The sequence below is a fragment of the Emydura macquarii genome, unplaced genomic scaffold (genome assembly GCF_026122565.2).
Source record: "Emydura macquarii macquarii isolate MOO-44397 ecotype Brisbane River unplaced genomic scaffold, CSIRO-AGI_Emac_v2 contig_1043, whole genome shotgun sequence".
In the NCBI taxonomy this organism is placed as follows: domain Eukaryota; kingdom Metazoa; phylum Chordata; order Testudines; family Chelidae; genus Emydura; species Emydura macquarii.
The window spans coordinates 18442659-18466767 of NW_027131180.1; the positions used below are offsets into that span (position 1 = coordinate 18442659).

At 38.7% G+C, this 24109-nt stretch overlaps 1 protein-coding gene across 1 annotated transcript in view; it reads left to right on the forward strand.

Annotated features, from left to right (window-relative positions):
• The window catches only part of LOC137151031 (cell adhesion molecule DSCAM), a 323665-nt gene that overhangs the window by 272629 nt on the left and 26927 nt on the right, over positions 1-24109 (forward strand). The window contains exons 6-9 of the mRNA XM_067545225.1: positions 875-1150; positions 3613-3909; positions 4743-5018; positions 17713-17991. Coding sequence (XP_067401326.1) covers positions 875-1150; positions 3613-3909; positions 4743-5018; positions 17713-17991 — 1128 coding nt within the window. The remainder of the gene's footprint in view (positions 1-874; positions 1151-3612; positions 3910-4742; positions 5019-17712; positions 17992-24109) is intronic.

Sequence of the window (24109 nt, forward strand, 5' to 3'; positions counted from 1 at the left end):
AATGGCTTTTTCAATTATCATGTTATACAATATTCAGTAAAAGAGATTCAGTAAAACAGACATATATATAATTCTTTATTTAACTCATCTATTGTACAGAATATGGTATAACATCTTATATCTGTAACTGTGTGCGTGTGTGTATGAGAGAGAGAGAGATGTAAAATAAATAAGTAATATTATACTTCATATTTGAAACACTGTCAGTGCTGGTCTTTAAACAAACAAAATAATATCTCATCACATTTAATTCATAACACATATATCCATAAATGACAAAAAAGGGTAAGTTTTTAATTATTTCGTGTTGGTAGAGGTGGTATTGAACAAAAATCCTGGGGCAGAATCTCATCTGGATATAAACTTAATTGTAGTCCATTATGTATATACTGGGCCCAATCAAAATGCATATCCAAATTCAATAGCTTTAGTTGTGGGTGTATGTGTGGATAAAGACTCACTTCCTCGTGTTTACTTTTATTACTTCAATACTGTGAATTTTCTTTCGCATGTAATATAAAACTTCCGTAAAAATATATCATAATATTTTTAAATGGTGGCACTGAAAATAAAGTCAGCTAAGCTCCCTTACTGCTTTGTGTGCTTATCCTGCAATGAGCGCCACACCAGGGCACCCTGGAATCCAGGCAGTGAGACTCCAATAGCCGGCTATAGGGATCTGTCTGTCCAGAACTCATTGCGGGATTGTGGCCTTGAAAGGCCTTTTAAAGCAAACACGGCCACCTATTCTCTTTTCAGTGATGTGTGTTTGTGATTCAGCTTTTTTCCTCAGTGAAAGGTCACCTCTAGTCATATTTTTAAAAAGATACATAATGTATTTATTTTTTTCCCTCCTTTTGACTTAAATCTTCAGAGCCTCTGAAAGCCACAATCAGTCCACAGAAAGTTAAAAGCAGTGTTGGTAGTCAAGTGTCCTTGTCCTGCAGTGTGACTGGAACTGAGGACCAAGAACTCTCCTGGTACCGAAATGGTGAAATCATCAACCCGGGAAACAATGTGAGGATCATTGGGATCAACCGGGAGAATCTCATTATGGATGGCATGGCCAAAAGTGATGGTGGTGCATACCAGTGCTTTGTACGCAAGGACAAGATGTCTGCTCAAGATTATGTGCAGGTGGTGCTAGAAGGTCAGTCATTACCTGCTTTAGTGGGGACACTGGCTACTGTGAAGTGTTATAGTACGTATATAACATTATAAAATGCTTGTGTTCGTCAATTATAAAGAGAGAGAAGACCCGGTGCATGCAAGAAGGGTGAAGCTAGCTACACACCTTAGGAGATATTTGTGCATCTCCATGCTCCAGAACAATAAATGAAGGAAATGCAGGTCCAAGCATCAAAGAAATTGATTTGAAAAATATCCTCCCTCCCTAAGCCCCACCAAATGCATTATTTTTATGCTGCTATCCAACATTCTCTAACTCCAGGACAAGAGAGAGGAGAGATCCCGGTTGAGGATCAAACCTTTCATTCCAAACACAGTTTTTAAGGCTGGATGTGAAATCAGTTGAAGGTCTGGAGATCATACTATGTAACTGACACAATGTTCCACATAATAATCAAGTGAGGAAAGTAATCAATTTGAACAGAGCCAGTTCACTAATGAGGCTGTAGTGCAGTCAGGGCATGGCCACTATTTTTAGTCTTTATAGACAAAGAAGAGATTACCTGCCTGGACCTAGTTACCTCGGCAACCATCTCCTGTGACTAAGAAAGCCTAAAGAGCATATTGATAATCTATAATGATGTCGAGAGAGTGCAGGTTATCAGAGAGCGACAGCAGGAAAGATTTCAAAGACACTCGGGTCTCGCTGGGAAAATAATGTCTGCTTTCATCTCCAAAAAAGCCTGTCACTTGAATAAAAAAAGGGCAGAGGTGCCTACTGAGCACACTCACTGATTTATTTGTCGTGTGTCAGTTTCCATTCAGGATAAAAAGCCTATAGCTTTTTTGTCTTGTGAGAGATGACAGTGCTAATACACGAAAAAGGAAAGGAAGAGAGAGAGTCGGAGATGAAAAAAGAAATGTTAAATACTCTGTCACACATCCAGGAGGACAGGAACAAAGAGAGAGGGAGAGAGAAAAACATATAAGAAATCCAGCCTAATGTCTCTGCTGAAATGTTTAGGTGTTTCAATGTACCAGAAATGATCATTTTGATTCTCTTAGGTGATTGTGCTGGGGAGAGAGAATGCTGCCACTCTTTTTTTTTTTTTTTTTTTTTTTTTTTTTTTTTTAATCCTTCTGAGACTCATTTTGTGGGGCTAGCAATTCAAACTCCGACACATCCCGAGATCTCCCTCAGTTTTCTGTGTGATCCTGTGTTGAGATTACTATATAAGGAGAGGCTGTTTCCAATGGAATTATGTTGGTCTGAGCCTCCATGAAATGTGCTGAGTGCACTATGTATTCTCTCAGAACATGAGAGTTACTGACGCTTGTCACTGCTGTCCTTCCCCATTACATCTTGTGTGGAATTGAAATGAGTTATTCCCATAGGACACAGCCCACTGTGTGGGAAGAGAGGGGTTTTCAAGAGGCTTAAGCCGTTCTCTGTACTGTGATTAAACCACCATCTTATAGTCTTTGCTGATGATAATATTTTCTCAACTTTAAAACTAATTGGCTGGCCACATGATGCATTAGAATCAAATAACGGCATACAGAATTGTTTTCCAAAGCTCTGAATAGATTGCTTCCTTCATATCATATGCTGAACTAGATACATTCTTACCCTCAATTATATTTAAATCCATTCTAAACACCTCTTTTGAAATATAATTTTAAAAGAGAACTACAGAAAGAGTGTACTGTAAGACTTTGGAAAAAAACCTTCTAAATAATAATAGGGATTCAGTTTTCTTAAAACCATTACCCTTCTATACTATCCAGTTAGGAAATAATTTAATTCTACTCCATACTTTGAAAATCCTTGCCCTTCCTTTTCTCGCATGCACCTTGGAGACTTTGGTTAAATTGTGGCTTGGTAGATTTGTTTATAACCTACCACAAAAATTGTCATCATCAGCATGACTAGCAATTTGTATTCAGGAAAGGCATATTTTAATACTGGTATAAAAGGTTATTGCAGGACTGAACTGAATTGGCAGAGCTGTGTGGAATTAGCATATACAAGTTATGCCTGGCTTTTGCCAACATTATTCATCCTTAACTTTCAAAGGGATTGAAATGTACCAGAAAAAGTATATCCCCAAACATCATAGGCTTATACTATACTTCACTGGCTTCTGAATTGCATATGGCTTCAAAGGCTTTTCATAGGAACACGGAAATTGCTATACCAGAACAAACCAATGGTCCATCTAGTCCAGTATCATCTCTCCAACAGTGGTCAGTATCTGAAGCTTCAGAGGAAGGTGCAAAAGAAACACAGCAGTAAGCAGCTATTAGATAACCTATCCACAGGAAAAATCCTTCCTAACCTTCATTAATTAGAGGTTGGCTTATGTTCCTGAAGCATGAGAGTTAGCGTCCGTTTCAAAACTCTTGGTTTATGTGCTAAAAAAAGGCAGAGAGAGCAGGTTTATTGTGTACATGCTGTTAATTTACTTTCCTTTTCCTCTTCAGATGGAACTCCCAAAATCATTTCTGCCTTCAGTGAGAAAGTGGTGAGTCCAGGAGAGCCTGTCTCCCTTATGTGCAATGTGAAGGGGACTCCTCTCCCCACAATCACCTGGACACTCGATGAAGATCCCATAATCAAAGATGGTAATCACCGTATCAGCCAGATTATCACCTCCGAGGGCAACGTGGTCAGCTACCTGAATATCTCTAACACTCAGGTCCGAGATGGGGGAGTCTATCGCTGTACAGCGAACAACTCGGCGGGAGTCATCCTGTACCAGGCTCGAATAAACGTAAGAGGTGCTTGTCAAATCAGCTCCTCAAAAAAACACACATAACTCATTGTAGTGGAGAAGAAGATTGTTGCATGCACTGATCTGAGTCTTGGAATGCCAAAACTGACTTACTGTGGTTCTCCCCATCTTCCCACCTCCTTCAACCCCATCTAGAAACTCTGTTATATGGTTTAATATTGGAAGGCCCCTTCCCTCTTTTGGCTTAGGATGTCAGCTTGTTATGCAGTCTCTTTTTCTAAACTTATGTTCCTGAAGCCTGAGGGTTAGTGTCTTCACTAATATGTTTTCCTATTTTGGTTCTTGCATGCATATGTTTCTTATTTTCCTCTCCTTTAGTTGTCCTACATCCATTGTAATTACTTATGCATATAGTACGTTAGCTTGTACTTGTAGTTCTACATGGCATAATATCCATCCTCATGATATTCTATTTTATATACATCAGAATGAATGCTAACTTTGTCAGTATTCTCATGTGTAACAGGATTCTAGTTTAACATATCTTTTATTATTTGACATTAATTAAATCATTCCTTGGCCTTTAAATTGTAATGCAGCAAAGATTTTATCACAAAGTATTCAATAATACAAACATATACCACAGCTCTAATTAGAATATAAGCTGTAGGGCAAGAGAAACAAGAGCACATAATGATTAGGGAGACTGCTTAAGTGGTTCTTAAAAGCAAAACCTGTCAAATGTTAAGAAAAAATGTGATGCAGACTGCATTTGTAGGTGTTGTAAACATTTATATATTCAGCAAAAAAAAAAAAGAATATTTCCTCTAGCAAGTGTGCCCTTAAATTATTTTCAAGAGTTTCTTTTTACCTTCACAGGGCCAGCAAGCATTCGGCCAATGAAAAATATCACAGCAATAGCAGGACGGGACACCTATATACATTGCCATGTGATTGGCTATCCATATTACTCCATTAAATGGTACAAGAACTCTGACCTTCTTCCTTTTAACCATCGCCAAGTAGCATTCGAAAACAATGGAACGTTGAAACTCTCAGATGTGCAGAAGGAAGTGGATGAAGGGGAATATACATGCAATGTTCTGGTTCAACCCCAGCTTTCCACAAGCCAGAGTGTGCACGTGACTGTAAAAGGTAATGTTTATACTGAAATTTAATGCCAAGTTAATGGCCAGATGGTTTTGAATCAGTACAAGAATCCACACATAAATTAATCTGTTGGTTTTTTTTTACAATCGTGTAGGGATGATGTATAGCTAATGGTCATCTACAGATATCATATTGTACCATGCTTGCTCTCATTGGGTTGTGCCTTACCTTTTTTACTTCAATGGGACTACTTGCATAGTAAGGTACTGCTCACCATGAGTAAATCTGGGAGATCTTACCTTATAAGATGACGAGTACTCTAGCGTTTTTAAAGACTGAAGACTAAAGAGCATGGAATGTAATCCTTTGTTTTTTTCTGAGACAACTCAGTGGTTGAGGATGACTGATCATTCACCTAAATGTTACGTTCATTGAAGTTTCATTGATCATTTCCTTGTCTCTCTTCTTGATACCTAAAGTCAGTTATGCAAGCTAGTTATTTTCAGCTTTTAGCGAATGAATTGTGACTATTTCTCCTTTTTCTCCAGTAAGCACTAAATTAATTAAACTTGATTTTTTTTTTTTAAATAGGAGTAGTTCTTTTCAGGGAGATGTTGATGCTTTAAAGAGAAACCCATTTATCTAAGTTCATTTCAATGTTACATGACTTGTAATTTGCAACGGGATGTTTGAAATCCGTGAAAAAGTTCCTGTACAAGGAACTTGGAAACTGACATGTAAAAATTCAGAAGTAGATTATGATAATTTCCAAGCATTGCATCCAGATCATTCATAAAGACATGAAAGATAAAAAGCACAAAAGTGCTTATTATGCTTGATTTTCAAAACTAGGTTGTACTGAGATGGGTCCCTCATCCAGGACTACTAACAAGTTCATTTCACATAAGTCTGCAGGAAAAACTGAAGTGCACTTTCCCCTTATGAATTTGTTCAAAAGCTTTTCTACCCTTTTGTATTTTTCTGTGATTAATATGTGTCAGGCCCCAGATAACATACCAAGAACATTTCTAGGCTTTTTTTTCTTGTTTTCATTCTAGAATGATATTAATTGCTTATTACTTGAAAGGGTGGAGTGATTCGGTTGTAACCAGTAGTACTGTGGATCCTTAAAGGAGTGACCCCCTCATGTTCTTTAGCCCTCAGAAGGGGAACTGTTCCACACCATTTGTTATAAAAAGCTGCTAACATAGCAGAACTGCTGTTGGTGCAGCTCTGTGAAAATTAATGTTAAATTAGTAATTGTGACGATATCATATCTACTGTTCCCCCTGGTTGAGAATGCCACCTCTTAATTGTATCATTCTTCAAGTGCTTATGACAGCTAATGTAATTAGATGTAGATGGAAGTGCTCTTACTGTATTTGTAAAGAAAAGCCTTGGTGCCCATTCCAGTACAATTCAGTTACCTAGGCCAAAACACAACTGGCCATCCTGAAGGAGATTTGATGCCTTAGGATCCGGATATGGTGGCAAAATTAGGACTATGAATGGATTTCAAGCAGCAACCCCCAACTTTTATCAAACTGTAACATAGGGGGGGAATGCTACCCACCCATCACTCATGGTCTCATATAGCTGGCATTTAAGTGGTTAAGTGCAGCAGCTACAGGACTCCTACCATATAACCCATAACTTGGGGTAGGATTTCCTCAGCCCACCCGCCCAGGATTCAGCAGGCTCTGAGTCCTACCAACCCCACCCCATGAGGGGAAGAGACAGAAGGGTGGGGACATTGGTCCATGAGGGCCACAAGGTCTCACCCTATCCCATGAGCCCAAGGCCCATCAGCAAAATCCCAGGTTTTTTACCACTGGGAACCATTCACTTTATCATTGTAATGGCACTGCACATTCCTGAATAACCTATTAAGGCTCAAAGGTGCTATGAGGAAGTCAAAAAACCTCCTCCAGCCTCTACTAACTGGCCCTACAGGAGAAAAAATTCCTTCCTGACCCCCAAATAGGTGAACAGTTAGACCTGCAGCATCTGCCAGCTTGGATTCCCATTCCTAGCTCAGGGTGGGGAGGGGGTGGGGCTGCTAGAATGGAGATGAAAGAGTCTCCACATGGCCGAGGCTACCGGTTAATTCCTGGAGTTGGGGAATATGGGGCCAAACATTGCCCTTCCCGCCAAATGGCCAATGGGTGCCAGATATTCCAAGGGACCGGGAGAAACTATCTGGTGTCCCTCGGTGAGTGTATCTCTCCCTTGCTGCTGGGGCTGTCCTCCTTCACCACCAGTCCCATCAAATTCCCCCACCAGTTGAGGTGAGTGGGTGGCATTTTGACTTCCCGTGGATCACAGATTTCAAACTTGACTCCTCCTCTCTCTGAAAGTCTCAAATGATCCAGAGGCCTTTATTTTATCTTGACAGGAGTGAGCTATTTAAAAAAAATAAACTAGCTAAAGCCGCCATTGCCTAATAAATTATTTTTACAGTAAATAGAAGATTCCAAAGTTGGGCTTTCTTCTCTTGCCTTTGTCAAATCTGAACAATTTTTAATTTAGTTATTATATATTTTAACTGTAGTCCAGCACTGCCGTAAATTGTCCTGGGCAGCTGCACATTTTTTGTCTCAGTAGTTAATAATTACATAACAGATTTATCCTGCCTATTATATGTACTTCTTTGGAGTACTAGCAGTTAACAAAAGTCAGTATTTGCATATTACTTTAAAATATAACATAAATTATTATAGTTTTATTTTTTCCTTTATAGTTTCTGTAATGAATGTGATCAGTTTTCAGATTGACACTATTATGTTTGATACTGAAAAATAAACAAAATTTGGGGCAGCATGAATATATAAGTTCAAATTTCCTGAAATAGCTTCATAGAGTTTAAGGCCTGAATGGGGTTATTAAATCGTCTAGTCTGACCTCCTGTATATCACTGGCCCTTACATTTCACCCATTTCATTTGCACAGGTAACCTTAATTCTGGCATTTCCTAACTGCTTAGTGCTTGCCTTTGCAATCTTAATAACATCCTTTTAACATAGCTTTTTGTGTGTAATTTCCTAGCTTTTTAATAAAGCAAACTGAAAAAATAAAAACAACAAGGCATTCAGCATCATAATAACTTTCACATAGGTGATCAACAGGGTTGGAACTTGAGATCTGCTGCATGACCTCTGTCTCTTGAACTAGAGGATGGTGTTCTCCTGTTCGCACAGAGTCTTCTGCTCATTCCTCCCAAGCTTGCCCTGTTCTGCTCTGTCCTATCCAGCCTGTCCCTGTTCCAGTCCTGTCGCTTCCCCACCTGTGTCCTTGTTCCAGTTCCATTCTCTTTACCTAGCCAATCCCAGTCTCTACACCTCAGATTTCTCCTTCCTAGTCTTCCCCTCTGAGCTGCTTCTCCCAGTCTCCTTTCCCAGTCAACCATTCTCATTTCTCCCTTTTCCTCTGGGTACAGCTCTTGGTCCCTCTGCATTTGAATTGGGCAGCTTCCTCCTCCATATTGACTGGATCCAAAAGGGGGTGTGATGGAGTGTATAATAAACCAGTGATGAAGGATTTAATGAGTTGCTGAGGCAAGGCTAGCCCAGACCCTCTAGCTCTGTCAATCATATCAAGGGTGGAATAAAGGCTTAAAACCAGGAAGTTCCCAGAAGCTGCTGAGCAGCTCTGAGAAAGAGCATATGTCAGCTCTGCACTTCACAGGAGACTCCTCAAAGCCTTCAGGGGAACTGCCCTCAGGGAGGCCATTTACCAGACCCTCATATGCTTACAAGAAGACAGTAACCTTGGTATACTGGCCAGATAAGATAGGTCTGGCCACTACTTGGTTTGTAATGAAAGAAGTGCTGGGGCTCAAGCCATTTTTTTTTACATTCATAACTAATGCAGCAAGCCCAGAGGTGTTGGAGCTATGAACTGCCAACCCTAGAGGTGCTGGGGCTCAGCTCTGGTACAAATTAAGCACTGGGTCCAGCAAGCCCCAAGACAAGATGATTTGGTGGTTGGTGCTGCTACCCTCTACCCCTTTTGGGGTTAGAGAATCTGAGAACAGACAAAAGGGACTACAGGAGTGGGAGCCAAGAACTCCATCCCCATCAACCCAAAAAGACTATCTTGCCCAATTTGTGTTCTAGGGACTCTGACTCGGGCAAATGGGGGCACCCTGAAGCCTTTACAGTGCCCATCCAGTAGGAAGCACCCATCATCTGCCTGAGAACTGTGATAGGGGAGCATTGACATCACAAGAGAGACAGGCTCCCTGCTGTCAGTTCTGATGCCTCCCCCCCCAGTCCTCCCCACAGCAGCCCAGAGCTGCAGTTGCAGGGAAAGTTCTGCTCAGCACCCTGGAAGGTAGGCTGGAGCATGCTGGCTTAAGGTAGAATCTTCGGAGTTTTTAGCTGTGAAGTTCTACCAAGTCTCTATGGAGCATGTGTGAACTGTGATTTTTCAAAGTGTCATAACTTGGCCAACTGTGGATGCATTTTCACAGGGATAAGGCACATCCCTGATGCAAAAAGCCACCTCCCTGACAAATCTGAAGACCTTGCTCCAAAGCATAGGGACGCTAGAGCGTCTCAAAGGAAAGATTATTAAAATGTTTTAACATGAGCATAATAATGTATTTTTCCCCAACTGTGTTTTGGAAACAGCCAAACAATTGTGGCTGAAATTTATTTAAAAAAAAAATGTCAGCCTGTGGCAGACACCTGGCATGGAAAATTATAGCCCAAACAATTAAAGTTTTGGCATAGTTATAAGCAACTGAATACAGGGTGGGAGTGTGTGTGTGTGTGTGTGTATTTATCTTTTAAACATTGTTGAAAAATTAACCACTCAAATGGTGAGATTAAAACTATTATTATAAATTCAAGCTATAGTAAAACCCATCAGAACTAAGTGATGATTTTTTTGGTCAGTGTCATAGGAGATGCTTCCCAGGTGAACAGCCTGCTGTTACTCATGTTTCTCTTACTGAAACAAATTGAAAAAAAGAAGCCCTAGAGAGAGAAGGATGCTGCACCATTAAACAAATGCAGTGTTCCAAAGTAATGTCACTGATTCCATAGAGTTTATTTATCTCTCTGGTTTAGAGGAAGTTACACAACCTTACCTTTTGTAAAACGTATAAAATAATTATATTAGTGTGTTTCTTCTCTGGTGACAAGAAAGCCAATTATGGGCTATTTCCAAGATCCTTTATATTAAAACTGTCTCAATTATTCCTCTTTGCCTTTCTTGGGAAGTGTCTGTTTTTCTTTAATTAATAAATAAAACGTTGTCCATTGATTTGCATTGCAGATCAGAGCGTCGGAGGCTGCTTTAGAAAATGAAAACTATATAGACATGAAAGGAGAAAACTAGACTCTTTCAAGGGTTCTATGGATCTCTTTATACTTTCATTAAACAATCTGCTAGTTCTTTCATGCTTGGTTCAATCATTAGTACATCTGACAGTAAATGTGAGCTTCGTTTCATGCATGTACATAAGGACAGCCTCGCTCCCTATCTGCACTAGTGAGACTAGTGTTGCAAGGTTTTGAGTTAGATATGTTTTTAGCTTTGATATCCTTCTTAGCTTCTGCTGTAAGGGAGCTAAGAAAAAGACACTGAGGCCTGAACACCTTAAATACACAATTTGGTTAAATGATATTTGAATCTTGTATAGACTTGAAAAACACTCTATGACGTTGTATGGAACTTGATGTGTATAATAAATAGTGCTGATAGGCATACTTGTCCATCACTACCTGATAAGACAGCTCCACACTCTGTCCTCTCTTTGCTGATATGCTTTGCAACTTCATTATTGTCTAATACTTTTCAACAAAACAAGGAAACAGTTTGGACTATCTTATCAGGCGAAAATTGATGGATATGCCCTTTGGATCTGCAAGGTACAAATCAGATCTGAGCCCCCTTCTTAGTACTGTTTTATTTTTATATTTTGGAGTACCTTTATATTAATAGGCAACCTTGCTGCTCTTATTGCTATGTTCACATGAAATATCTTCTGTGGAAACCTTCCAAATTCATGTCTCAACTTTTAAAAAATTGTTTTGTATGTATTAACACAGTGTTAAAGTTGCTGACTTCCATTAATAACCAGCCCCCCCAATACACACACACAAATGTTACATGTATCCTGAGTCCTGTAGTAGACAATATATCTGTTTTTCTACATATTTCTGATTATTTTACTTCTAAAAATGCAAACACCTCTGAAAAATAGATGTAGAAGCTGTTGCGTTGCTATGCCTGTGTTTGTGATGGAGAATTAGTCATGAACAAGTATGTAACAAAATATTTTGCATACTACTGTTTAATACAAATAGAAAAGTATGATTTACTAATTTTGGTTTAACAAATCTTTATGAAATGTATTGTATTTGTGTGTATTGGAGTAGTAGAGCTGGCTGGGAATTTTTGGACAAAATGATTTTTTGTCAAAAATACCAATTCATCAAACTGGGCCTGGGAATGTAGCAGTTTCAATTAAACTTTCCTCAAGTTTAGGCTGGAATTTCTGGTGAAAGAGAGAGCTACCCCACCACAGCCAATAGTCCAGTGATTAGGACACTCATCTTGGATATGAGACACAGGGTCTTGATCCTGGGTCTTCTATATCCCAGGTGAAGGCCTTAACCACTGGGCTAACGGTATAAGGGAAGCACTGCTACCACTGTCTAAAAATTTCATCCATCTCTACTCTTAACTTCATGTTAATGCAGGTGGGGTTTTTTAATTTGAATTTCCCTTGTTTTTTGGGGAATTTTTCATTTCCCTTACTGAAATTAATTGAAAAAGAAGTCCAAGAGAGAGGAGACTATAGCATCATTTTAAAAACTGCAGTGTTCAGAAGTGATCTTACTGATTTCATGGAGTGTATTTATCTCCGTGAATTACAGACCCTCCCATTACCTCATGCTGAAGTTACACCACCTTACCTCCTGCAAGCCTGATAGAAGAATTATATCATGGTGTTTCTTCTCTAATAACAGGCTCTTAGTCTTATATTTATTTGAGGGCTATGACTGGTATATGTGTAGAATAGATCTGATATGTTATGTGTGTTCACATAAATACTATATATATGTGTGCATGTGTAAGATATATGTGTGTAAGATATAAGATCAGGATTATGATAATGGAAGAGTGGATATAAAACCAACTGCATGGGTATAGTTCTAGAATTATGGTAGCAGGGGAGTTGGTGTGAAATCAATATGATTGTCAAAGTGGTTGCAGGAGCCAATTCCAGAGCCAATGGTACTTCTTTAAAATTATCTTGCCTCTAGCCCCCTCTCACTAAAGTCTGAAGCTTTTAGCTCAAATCCCTTAGTTGATCTCAACCCCTCACATATAGAATGAGGAAAGAGGCACTCTCTAGCATGGCTAGGGTCCAAACCATGGAAATAATTTAGCTTCTTGTGCAGACAAAGGCATAGTAAGACCCAGTGGTTGGAAGCTGATGTTAGATAAATTCAGGCTGGAGTTAAGGTGCACATTTTTAACAGTGAAGGTAGTTACCCACTGGAGCAATTTATCAAGAGATGTGTTGGATTCTGTATCATCTGAGATCTTCCAGTCAAGATTGCTGTCTCTATAAAGTATATGGTCTATCTGAACCACACTTCAGTGGAGGAATGGCTGGGTGAAAAACTGTAGCTTGCGTTATACAGGAGGTTAAACTAGGCAATCATAATGGTCCCTTCTGGTCTCTTGCATTTCCTAAGTTATGTGTGCTTGACTTTGCAATACTTTTAATGTAAAGATAGGGGGTTTTGGGGGGAGGAGAGGATTTTTCCTATGTGTATATATATGTATATAAATAATCCATTGGCATATAAATGAAGAATGTACTATGATACAGTACCCTGATAAATGAATAAATGAGAGTGTCATGGTACAGAAATAGAATCACACAGATCAGCCTCATTCATTTTTTGGATGCAGTTGCTTAGTAAAAGCTTTTAAAACATTATTTCTCCCTTTTCAGGACGGGTTGAATTAACACTTAGCAAGGAAACCAGGACATGTGGAGTCAGAAGTTCAGATCAATAAATGTCATTAGCAGATGTAATGTTAGCAGATGTCTAGTCTGTTTATTTGGTCACCCTTTTCAGTTTGGAATAAATATTTTGATGAATCATAATCCCTGCTGATAAGGTTCAATATACAGCAGTAAGGGGCAGACAAATGAAAGTCTAATGCTCCACTGGATAAGTTGGATTCTGCACCTAGTAACACACAATTGATTAAACAATTTCGGAGAAACCAGACGTAGTTAAGGAAACTTACAAAGAGCCAGACTGTGGCTAGTCCTGGGTGTCTGCACAAGGCCCAGACACAATCCTGACCCATGCACTCTCAATGCATAAGAACCAAATGAGTCTAGCCCAGACAGAGGTTAGTAAGCACCCCAAAGGGGCAGAACAAATTTATGAAGATCAGGCCATTATTTGTATCGGCCAATGGATCTAGACCGGTCTGGGAAGTGGAGCTCACTCTGTACCCTGTGAAAGGGTGTGTCAGGAACCATTCATGCAGGTTTTTCTGCAGGCATGCTGCAGAAAAATCCTCTAAGGAACAGTTTTCAGTGACATAAAATGACAATAACCTCTGTTTCACTGTGTGGGGTACCACGGGGTGGAGAAGGAGGGAATGCACATGGGAAGATTGCAAAAATAGATTAGTTAGAGGATGTGCTGTTTCAGTGAATCCCCTCAACAATTTCCTCCAGTGACATTCCTGTAGACTTTTCGCCAAGAAATTAAAGCTGCTTCTCTCCTAATGGAAGGCAGTGGAAGAAACTGAAGGTAATCAAAGAAATCTCCCACAGGTGTGCTTGCTAGGACAAGGAGACATAATTTAAACCTTCTCGCACTAGCACTAGTGAGCCTAGCCCATAATCCTCTTCTTAAATAATAAAAAAAAACCGAGAGTTCTGTGGCACTTTAAAGACTAACAAATTTAATTTTTGTAGGCATAAGCTTTTGTGAGACTCAGCTCACTTTGTCAGATGCAGAGGTCGAATGATACAGTAAATAGGAAACGTAGATATACAAGTGCATAGAGAACAATGGGGGAGATGGATGAAAGCCGGGTATTTGAGGGCTAATGACAGTCATTGAGTAGGAGGTGAGAATGGGTGAGCAAAGCAATTACCTCATCCACCTCCCCCATTGTTCTCTATGCACTTGTATATCTATGTTTCCTATTTACTGTATCATTCGACCTCTGCATCTGACAAAGTGAGCTGAGTCTCACGAAAGCTTATGCCTACAAAAATTAAATTTGTTAGTCTTTAAAGTGCCACAGAACTCTCGTTGTTTTTGCTGTATACAGACTAACACAGCTACCCCTCTGGAACTGTTAAATAAAAAAAGTGCTCCTGGCTTGAGCACTACCAAGACATTATATTTCTTGGACGAGAGCTGAAATTTGCACCGTTTCTCCCCAAGCTTGCTCTTCACTGGATTTTCCCTTGTCCTAATGGATGCTTTCTTACTACCATCACTGTTAAAAATTTGCACCTTAGCTCTAGCCTTAATCTATCTAACTTCAGTCTCCAACCATTGGGTCTTACTATGGGAGTTGAAAACACAGTCCACCAACCAAATGGGAAAAAGCCCATTGGTTCTGCAGATCTCAAGTCAAATCAAACATTTAACCAAAAAAAGGGGAAAAAGTTCACTATAGCCCTACATTTTAGCAACACAATTTTTTAAGTATTTGTTATACTGTAATTGTCTGTACATTTTATAATACTAGCTGGCCTGTGCTACACTCCAGTGTAACTGGAGTTATACCAGCATAAAACTTGAGTAACAAAGTGGTAAGTTGGGCCTTCTATTTTTAAAAAAAATGAAATACTTTATTTAGTTGGGGATGGATGCAACCTTTGTACATATTGTATTTTTTCAAGCATAATGTATCAGAAATATCTCTCTTATAGCCACTTTATTTTAGAAATATTGGGACATATTTTGGCTAATAATTTTTTGTTTTCTGTCATTGGATTCTTGAGATGTAAAGTATATTTGTTTTCTGAGAACCTTTCTGCTCAAGTTAGCTCATTAAAGCTGTTTTGAGCAACTCAGGCATACAAATGTAATATTAGATTAGTTGTTAGCAACAACTTGGAGATGTCACTGAAATATTTACATCGGTCAAAGCAATGATAATAAAAACATACTGGTTTAAAAAAATATTCCCTGCCAGGATGCCACGCTGCTACAGGTTACAGGAATAAACAATAGTCTGTCTTATTTATGCTCTAATACCTATCTGGAGAGACAATGTGTTGGTCTTCAAATGTCACAACTACTTTCTAAACTCTATCTGAAAACTGCTACATGGTGGTGAATTCCATTATAATGCAAGAAATTGGGGAGGGCTAACATCAATACCTTGCAAAAATTTGCTGAAAAGTTTTAATGTTAATTTGATCCTTTAGAGTCTTCAAGATCAGGGTGGGAATCTCATGAGACAAGACTTTCTTGCAAGCTTCTGGAAGTTTCCACTTGTAGTTAGGCCAAAAATAGCCCCAGACTATACATCTGCTTCTGGTCTCAACAAGAATCTGGAAGTATAGATCTGTGAAAATTATTTTCAGGTGTTACATACAAATATTCCCTATTTAGTATGAACTGTTTTGCCTAGGCCTAGTACAGAGTATCTTATATTTTCAGGTTTTAATGCAATCTCTATCAAATATTTCTTAGATTTGGAAGCCATGGCTAATAATGTCAGGTGACTTTTCTGCATGTCAGCCTGTACTCCTAAGTTAGCCTTTTAACTGAAGCTATTCTATTCCCACGGTCCTCTGAATTGACATTTTTGAATGAGGGAATGGGGGGAAGGCCAGTACCTTGTTCCTGTTTGTCTCTGTTTGGAAATGTCACCCTCAAAAATAGAAAAGGGATTTAGCATGTTGAAGAAAGAACAATTCAAATAACCCTGACCCCCACTCTACCAGTTAGCTAGTTTTTGTCTTCTATATGAATGGGAATCGACTGTTCCAATGTCCAAATGGTTTACTGATTCAATAAGGGGTTTCCCTCCTACCTGCAAGAAGGTTTCTGCTGTCAGCAACAAGCAGGGCTTCCAAATTAAATTTATTTTTTCTTCTGTTTCTTGACATCTGTCCCATGTTTCTGTTATAAGAACTTGTGTAAAAGGGTGGAGTTAATATCAGAACTTCATGTTTATTATTCCCCTGATTAATTTGTAAAGACAAATATTAGTCTTTGACATCTTAAACCTAAAGTGCTTCATTTTCCCCTCAGTTATACAAGACTTATCCAGAATCTTTAATTTCAATTATGCCTTCTTAAAAAATACGATGTGTTCAAGTAGGCCTCTTAATAGGGTTTGCATAGGACTGACATGGCGTACAGGCCTTTTGCTGCACTTGTGCATAGAAATTAATTTCACCTGAAGGTTCTGATCTTGCAAACATCTATACTTAACTTTAAGCATCTGAGTAGCCCCATTTGAAGACAGGAGGGATAATTATGTGGCTGCAAGCAACTGTTTGCAGATCAGGGTGTAAGAGTCCAAAAATTTCCACAGTCTCATATGATAGTGTCCCAGGTAAGGTTTCCATACAAGGCCATATTTTATAGACAAAGGTTGAGAACGCTGAGAGAGGAGTCTGAAGAATCATTACAAAAGCTTAAATTGCATGAAAGCAGAGCTGTCTAGTGGTTAGAACTCTAAATTTTATTCCAGACTTATTGTGTGATTTCAGGAAAGTCACTAAGGCCTAGATCCTCAGAGTTAAGCACCTTTCAATGAAATCAGTTGGAGTTGGGTGCCTAAATACCTCCGAGGATCTCAGCCTAAGACCTGATTCTGCAAAGTGCTGAGCACATCCTACAGGTTGCTTAGCACCTTTGATTTCCTTTGATTTCTGTAAGAGTCTAGATACTGAGAACAAGAGGTAGGCAGGAATTTTTCAAGAAAATATTTTTCATCACAACAAAAACTTTTCACAGAAAATTTCACAGATCAATTTTGACAGAACTTTAGTTGGGAAAGTTTCTCAAGTCAGGGATAGAATTGAGAGAGAGAGAGAGAGATCGATCTGTCCACCACAAATAGCCAGTAGCCCAGTGGCTAGGACACTCATCTGGGATGGCAGACCCCCAAGTTTAATTCCCTTCTCTGAATCAGGGAAGGAACTTGAACCTGGGTCTCCCACATCCCACGTGAGTGCTCTAACCCTTGGCTATTGGCTATTCTGGGGTAGGTTTCTTTCTCGCTCTGGTTTTTCACAAAAAAATGTAAAAAGTCTCTATTTTTGTCTCAATGCACACCACCACCAAAAGCTTAAAGCTCACAATTTTTCACAAAATTGAATTCTTGTTTTCTGGGCAGCCCTACTGAGAATGTTTCAGGAAATACAACTTCCTGGGCCAGGATGCAAGGGTCTGATTTTAAGAGGTGATGACAACTCATTGGTGCCATTGACTTAAGTTGGAATTGTGGGTGATCATCATCTCTGAAAGTCTCGTCACCTTGGTTTATCCATCTGTTAGATGGGGAAAATAATGCTACCTCATAGAGGTGCTATAAAGCTTAATTAATGTTTGTAAATCATATTGAGGTCCTTGAATAAAAACTGCTATATAGTTACTATATTTTTTATTACTGTTACATATGTGACATACCAGCTGGCTGGTTGAAGATAGTTTTCTTTTAAATAATTATACTATATTTGCAATAATTCTTTTCTTTTAATATTTAATTTCAGTTCCACCTTTTATCCAGCCTTTTGAGTTTCCAAGGTTCTCTATTGGACATCGAGTCTTCGTTCCATGTGTTGTGGTCTCAGGGGATTTGCCAATCACAATCACCTGGCAGAAGGATGGCAGGCCAATCCCAGCCAGTCTTGGAGTAACCATTGACAACATTGACTTCACCAGCTCCTTAAGGATTTTTAATCTTTCACTGATGCACAATGGGAATTATACCTGTATAGCTAGAAATGACGCTGCAGCTGTGGAGCGCCAAAGCCAATTAATTGTGAGAGGTAAGAGTTGTAATTAATCTGAAGGGCACCAATTAAACAGAATTATACAAGAATACGTCTAAATGATCATTGTTTGATGGTGGTATAAAATAGTGGAATATATGGTAATCCCTCCTCTCATATTAAAGAATACAAAACAATAAAGCAGAAAAACAAGCATAACTTTTTCTGTACTGAGTACTGAGCCTTGAACCTAATAAGCAACCAAGGAATGCATTAGGGCACAAATGGGTGCCACCGGATTTAATTTATGGAAAAATTTTGAAGCACCAACCCACACATCCTTTGGGAACAAAGCATTTAAACTGCTATTAGATTAGTTTCCCTTTATTGGTATTCTAGTCTGATTCTCTGTATTTTTAATTTAGAAGAACAGTATCTCCTACAAATTATGCTAATCAACCAGAACACATGAACATTTCTAGGAACTGCCTTTAACAAGAAAATGATTTTTTCCTCCTGCTTATCAGTTCTTAAAATATGATTTTAATTATTCAGATATTGTCCTTTGTCTTTGCATCTGCTCTAAACTCACAGTCTCTGGAATATGAGTATAGGATCCCAAAAGTTAGAGATAGAAAACACCTATTAGTACAGATGCTCTGGAATTTCTTTTTCTTTTGAAAAAATTCAGTAAACCAAAGAAAATTTTGTTTTTGTAAAAGATTTTCTGCAACATTTTTGGGAGTTTCATTGAGAGACAGGTTGGGGGTTGGAGGGGAGGGGAGAGATGTATTTTCAGGTTCAGAAACAAACAAAAAAAGAAAGATTCTCAGGCAAAATGTTTAGTTTCACTGAAATTTAATCTGATCACACATTTTTCAGTTTTTGATTTTTTAAAATTATAAGCCTGAAAAATATAATTAAAAGTAGATATTTCCAACTGAAATTTCTCCTTTTGATGAAAAAACAATTTAAAATGAAAGCTATTCATGAAAAATCATTGAATAAAATTTCAACCGGCTTTATATGTTAGATCACATTTAACATTGTTCCCTGGGGCCCAGTGCAAGATTATTCCCTTTGGTAGATTCTCAAGTTTATTATCCTATTATAGTATTATTACAACTATTTTTGTTATTTGTATTATATTAGTACCCAAAGACCCCAGTCAGGACTGGGGCTCCCTTGTGTGAGGTGCTGTACAAAGACACAGTTCTTGCTCTGAAGAGTTTACTGTCCACAAAGATAAAAATAGACAAAGACGGGGGAAAAGCATACGTCATACAAGCAAGGGCCATATTTCAAGAAAGCCCTTAAGAAGGTGCTTAAGTTCCTCCTTATTCAAGACAGCATTTAAGTGCATGTTTAATCTGAAGGCATGCTTACATATCATTTGGGATTTAAGCATGTGCATACTGTGAAGCATGTGCTAAAGTATTAATCTGAACAAGGGTGCTTTCCTGGCATCCTTCAAGGCCAGAAGTAGCAGGGCAATAGCAGGCATATCACTTGTTTATTCTTGTACATGTGTGTGTGTGTTCATGTTCATCCCAACAATCATATTTAATTGTAGAAGTAGAATCCCCCCAGCCCCATCTTTCCTTTCCCCAGCAATGGAACCTCCACACCCTCTCCCTTTCTCCTCACCACCTCCGCATGGACATCCCCTCTGTCCAGTAAGTCACACTAAGTTCTGATGATCTCACCAGACCACTGGGCCTGTGAAAGCTGTTCTGTTCCCCCTGTACCCAGATTGTGTTACTACCTCCAATGCCATTCTTCTGTTGCCCCTACTTGACATCTGTTTAGGTGAGTCCCAGCTGGCCTGCTGTGTCTCCCCTGCCCATGCTAATACTGCCGTTGCCTCCCTGCTGCTTCCCTCTGTCACCTATTCCTAAGGAGAAGGGCTTGGCTGGCTTGCTCTCTCTCCACGTGTTTATGCTGTTACCTCTGTTGCCAGTGTACTTCTACCCTTCCCTGGTCATCTTACCCTCCTAAGGAGAGGTTCGAGCTAACCTATTCCCTGACACCTCCACGTGGTTATTGCTACTTCCCCTCATCTGCTCATCTTCATGAGAGGTTTGGCTGGCCTCATTGATCCCTCTGCTGCAGATGCTGCCTCTTGCTGTGTCTGTGCTCCTGATTTTCCTTTTCCCTAGAGGAAGTTCTTACAGGCCAATCTCTGGAGATGACAGGGGGTAGCTCCTGCCCTGCACGTCTCTGGGGCCTGGGGAAAGACTCTTGGGGTCCTGCTGCTTCAAAGTTCTGTGCAGATGGAGTGGCTGGTATGTTTCCCCCCACTTTACCCATGCTGCTACCACCACTGACACTCTGCTTTAATTTCCTCTCATTTCTCCTCCCCTTCTATCAATTTAAATGATAATGACCCAGTCAGTTTCCCTTGAGACACCATATCTAGGGTGATATATCACTGTTAGGAAAAGTTTTCTAATACTGAGCCTAAATTTTCCATTAGGTGCTGGACTGACCCCCCGTCTCCTCATTGTGCCACCTCAAACACCCCATTTCACATATGTCAGTAGCCAGCCATCAGAGGGTCACTGTTGGTCGTTACTAATCTGGACTCAACCTGTTAGACACCCTGAGGTAAAAGACTAGCTATCCCACTATCTGTTCCCTGAGCGTACCAGTCTCTCATCATTTTTCTTCCTAGTATGAGTGTCGTACGACTAAAATGTTATATTTTTTCTAAATGAGCAAAGCAGTTTTCCCCTATATATTGGGAGAATAAATGGCACTTAAACTCTTCTTGTTTCTAATCCATATTGTGCAACAGCTTCTGAGCAATATGCTCTGGATTTAAAGACTGGCTTTACCAACTGGTTGGGGATGGATTCTTGGAAAGGTCTCATGTAAAGTGTGTGGGGATTTTTTATACAATAGTAGAGAGAAATCATGTGTGCTGGTATGGAAAAGTAAATAAAAATATGACTGTTCATTGTAAATATTTATTTTCTCTAATTCCTTTATACACTGATGTTACTTTTAAAAATTGAATTCAAATTATTTGTATAAAGAAGACAATTAAGGTTAAAAATTGAATTAAAATGTTTTTTATAAAAAAGATAATTAAGTATTTAAAATATTTGGAAGCCTAGATCATTTAACAGCACATGGGTAGACTTAAAATATCATCTAAATACACTGTAATGCAAAATTGAACTGAAGAGGATTTTATCTGCCAATACTTCATTTAAGGGTCTATATTTCTCCTGCAGTGGCTGTTGACAACATTAATACCTACAGTACTGTAAAGCAGAATGGAAAACTCTTTATTACCTGCAGTTTTTTAGACATTAGTGAGGGTATGAACTTTTGAAGGGGCCATATGGTGGCTCATAAATGTAAAAGAAAATAATCTTCAATTATTCTCTGTCAAAGCATATTTATCTGTCATTTTTAAACAAGCTTATTAATTTAGGGGATGGTATTGAATACGTTTTGTCTGTTTTTAATTTAAATGTTTTAATTTGCCTTGAGACTCTTTGCCATTTTGCAGGCAATAAAAATGGTGATGGTGGGAAACATTATTTTCTTTGAATTGTGTGCATTTCAGATAAAATCCTTATCCATGCTCCTGCTCTGTTTTGCTACCTAAAAGTGCCAGAGTGGCCCCAGTGTTATCTGAGTTATTCTGGAGGCCTCTCCCATAGTCTCTTGTTTTTAAAATAAACTCATCCTACTTGAAAGGAAGCCCATCCACCCTCTTCTTTCAAAGATGGCTGGTACTGAAGCCAAATGAATGAAAATAAGGCTCACTTTCATAAACTCATGCTATGTTGGCTCCTGTCAGTTTTTATAGAAAAGTCCTTTAGAATTGACTAGTGATTAAACCAATAGGGTTTTTAAAAACTATACTAAAAAACCTATATTAATCATTATTTTTTAAATTATTTTATTTCTGCTAGCACCCTCAATGTGCAACACACTGTATAAATGCAAAAGAAAGAAAATGACTCCTGCTATGAAAAGCTTTCACAGAATTTCAGAGAACTATATCCTTTTTATAGAATTTGTAAACCATTTCACAAAATTAAATTCAGCATATTTTCTCTTCTATAAGCTAGTTCAAAATTCTACAGAAAGGTGATTATTAATAATTCCTATGGGGCTTTTCTAATACAGGAGTAAAATAATTGTGATATAAAAAGAGCAGTAAGAAGTGTTTTAATTGGTGAGAAAAACCCTCATAAATGTATTATGAATTCCCAAAATCTCAAGTACTACTAGAACAGAGATTTCAAAGAAAGTAATGTGCGCATAAATCATGATTTTAACATTCCTTTGTGTGAACACATCATGAGTTTATAGTGCGATAAGGCCTTTAAATACTTAATAACATCCCATAATGCATTTAATGGAAATGTGTTTTCATTTTGTGCTTGCTCGGTATATCCTATATTGTCAGATAGTTAAGCAGCCAATGAGGAGTCCCAGAGCCTTTGAATGTTCCATAAAGGAAGAGAGTCCATGTCTGCTTACTGACATTTTGAAAAAAATTTGTAGCAAATGTAGACTGTGATTGAAAAGTAAGGAAAGGAAGACAAATGGTCATTGTCAGTATTGAATATTCCATTTATTTTCCTTGTTGGTATTTATGCTGCAGTTTTGAAGGCTATTCTTGAAAGGCTTACTTAACATTTTGTTTTCTCATTTAACAAACCTGATCAACATGACCTGTTGTGCTTTATCTCATTTTGCCAAAGAACATCTCTTTTCTAGAACTGCATAGCAAGTGGTTTCACTAAACCAGCTAAATTGACCCCATAGGTCCAATGGCCAAATTTAATAACTGTTCATCTCTGCTAACATACAGTGTGTAATGATCTCATTCATTAATACATCAATGGCTGCTTTGGCTGATTAAATTTCTTCCATCATTTTGACAGTATGACCTAAATGTAAAGTACAAATGTTCCATGTAAAAATGAAATGTATTCTGGGCCAATCACTTAGATTGTTTTGCCACTCACTGCAGTGGCTCACTAGAAAAGCCCATGTTAGGAGTCTTCAGAATTACTCTCTGGTATAATGTACTATTAACAATAGTTGGAATTAGGAACACTTTCATGGATTTTTAACGCCAGAAGGGTCCATTATAAGTGTCTAGTCTGACATCCCACATACTTTGATCATGCTACTAAAAATTGACAGTGCTTAATTTGTAATGAAAGAGTGCCAGGGCTCAAGCAATTAGGTGTATGCAGAACTGGCCACCTCGACAGTCTTTTTCAACATCCTCTTAAGCATCATGCTCATGATAGGCTACTGTCTGAGGAAGGATATTGGACATGATGGACCATTTTGTCTGAGCTGATATGGAAAATTGTTTGTATGTAGCACCACTGAACAGCAACCACAACCGCTGTGGTAAAGTGGCAACCAGCTGGTGTACAACATACTGCTCCTGTAAGGGGAAATTTTGGCTAAAGATATCTGAGCAAAACCATACATCATGGAAGTACAGTGGAATCTGTAGTATCTATAAAGGGCATCCCAGAACATGGTTTTATCTGAAAGTCATTCACCCAGAAAGTACAAGAAACTTATCCCTATTAGAGGAATGTGGGACCATGTCTGGACATGAACAAGTGATTCCAAAAAGTCAATTTTAGTCCTATGTCACTAAGCCACCTGTCCCATTGTGATGAGAAGCCAACGTCTGGTAGGTAGGCCATAGGACTGGGAGTCAGGAGACCTAGGTGCTAACTCATAGTTGACTTCATCTTCAGAGGTGCTGAACTCAGCGGGAATGGTGATTGCTCAACACAATTTATATGAAGTATGTGTGTGACCAGGGTTCTCTGTGGTGTAGTTACGCTGTCTGTAAAATTGGGGTAATGATACTGATCCATTTTTGTAAAGTGTTGATTCACAGATAGAAAGTATAGTATATGTAATAAGTCACTTTAACTTAATGTAAATATTATTTTAAAGGCAGCCTGTTATTCCACAGTGGACATGTTGTCTAACTCTTCTAGGGGTTTTTATGTTCCTGTTTAGCAGTTAATATTGTGGAAGCATACAGTTTTATGAAAATTAGCGATCATGAAAAATAGCCATTGTCAACAAAAGCAAAATAAAGACTACAAAATAACTTTTTTCAGACAGAAAGTAAACTAATCAAATTGTGCCAACATGTTATTGCTAGAGA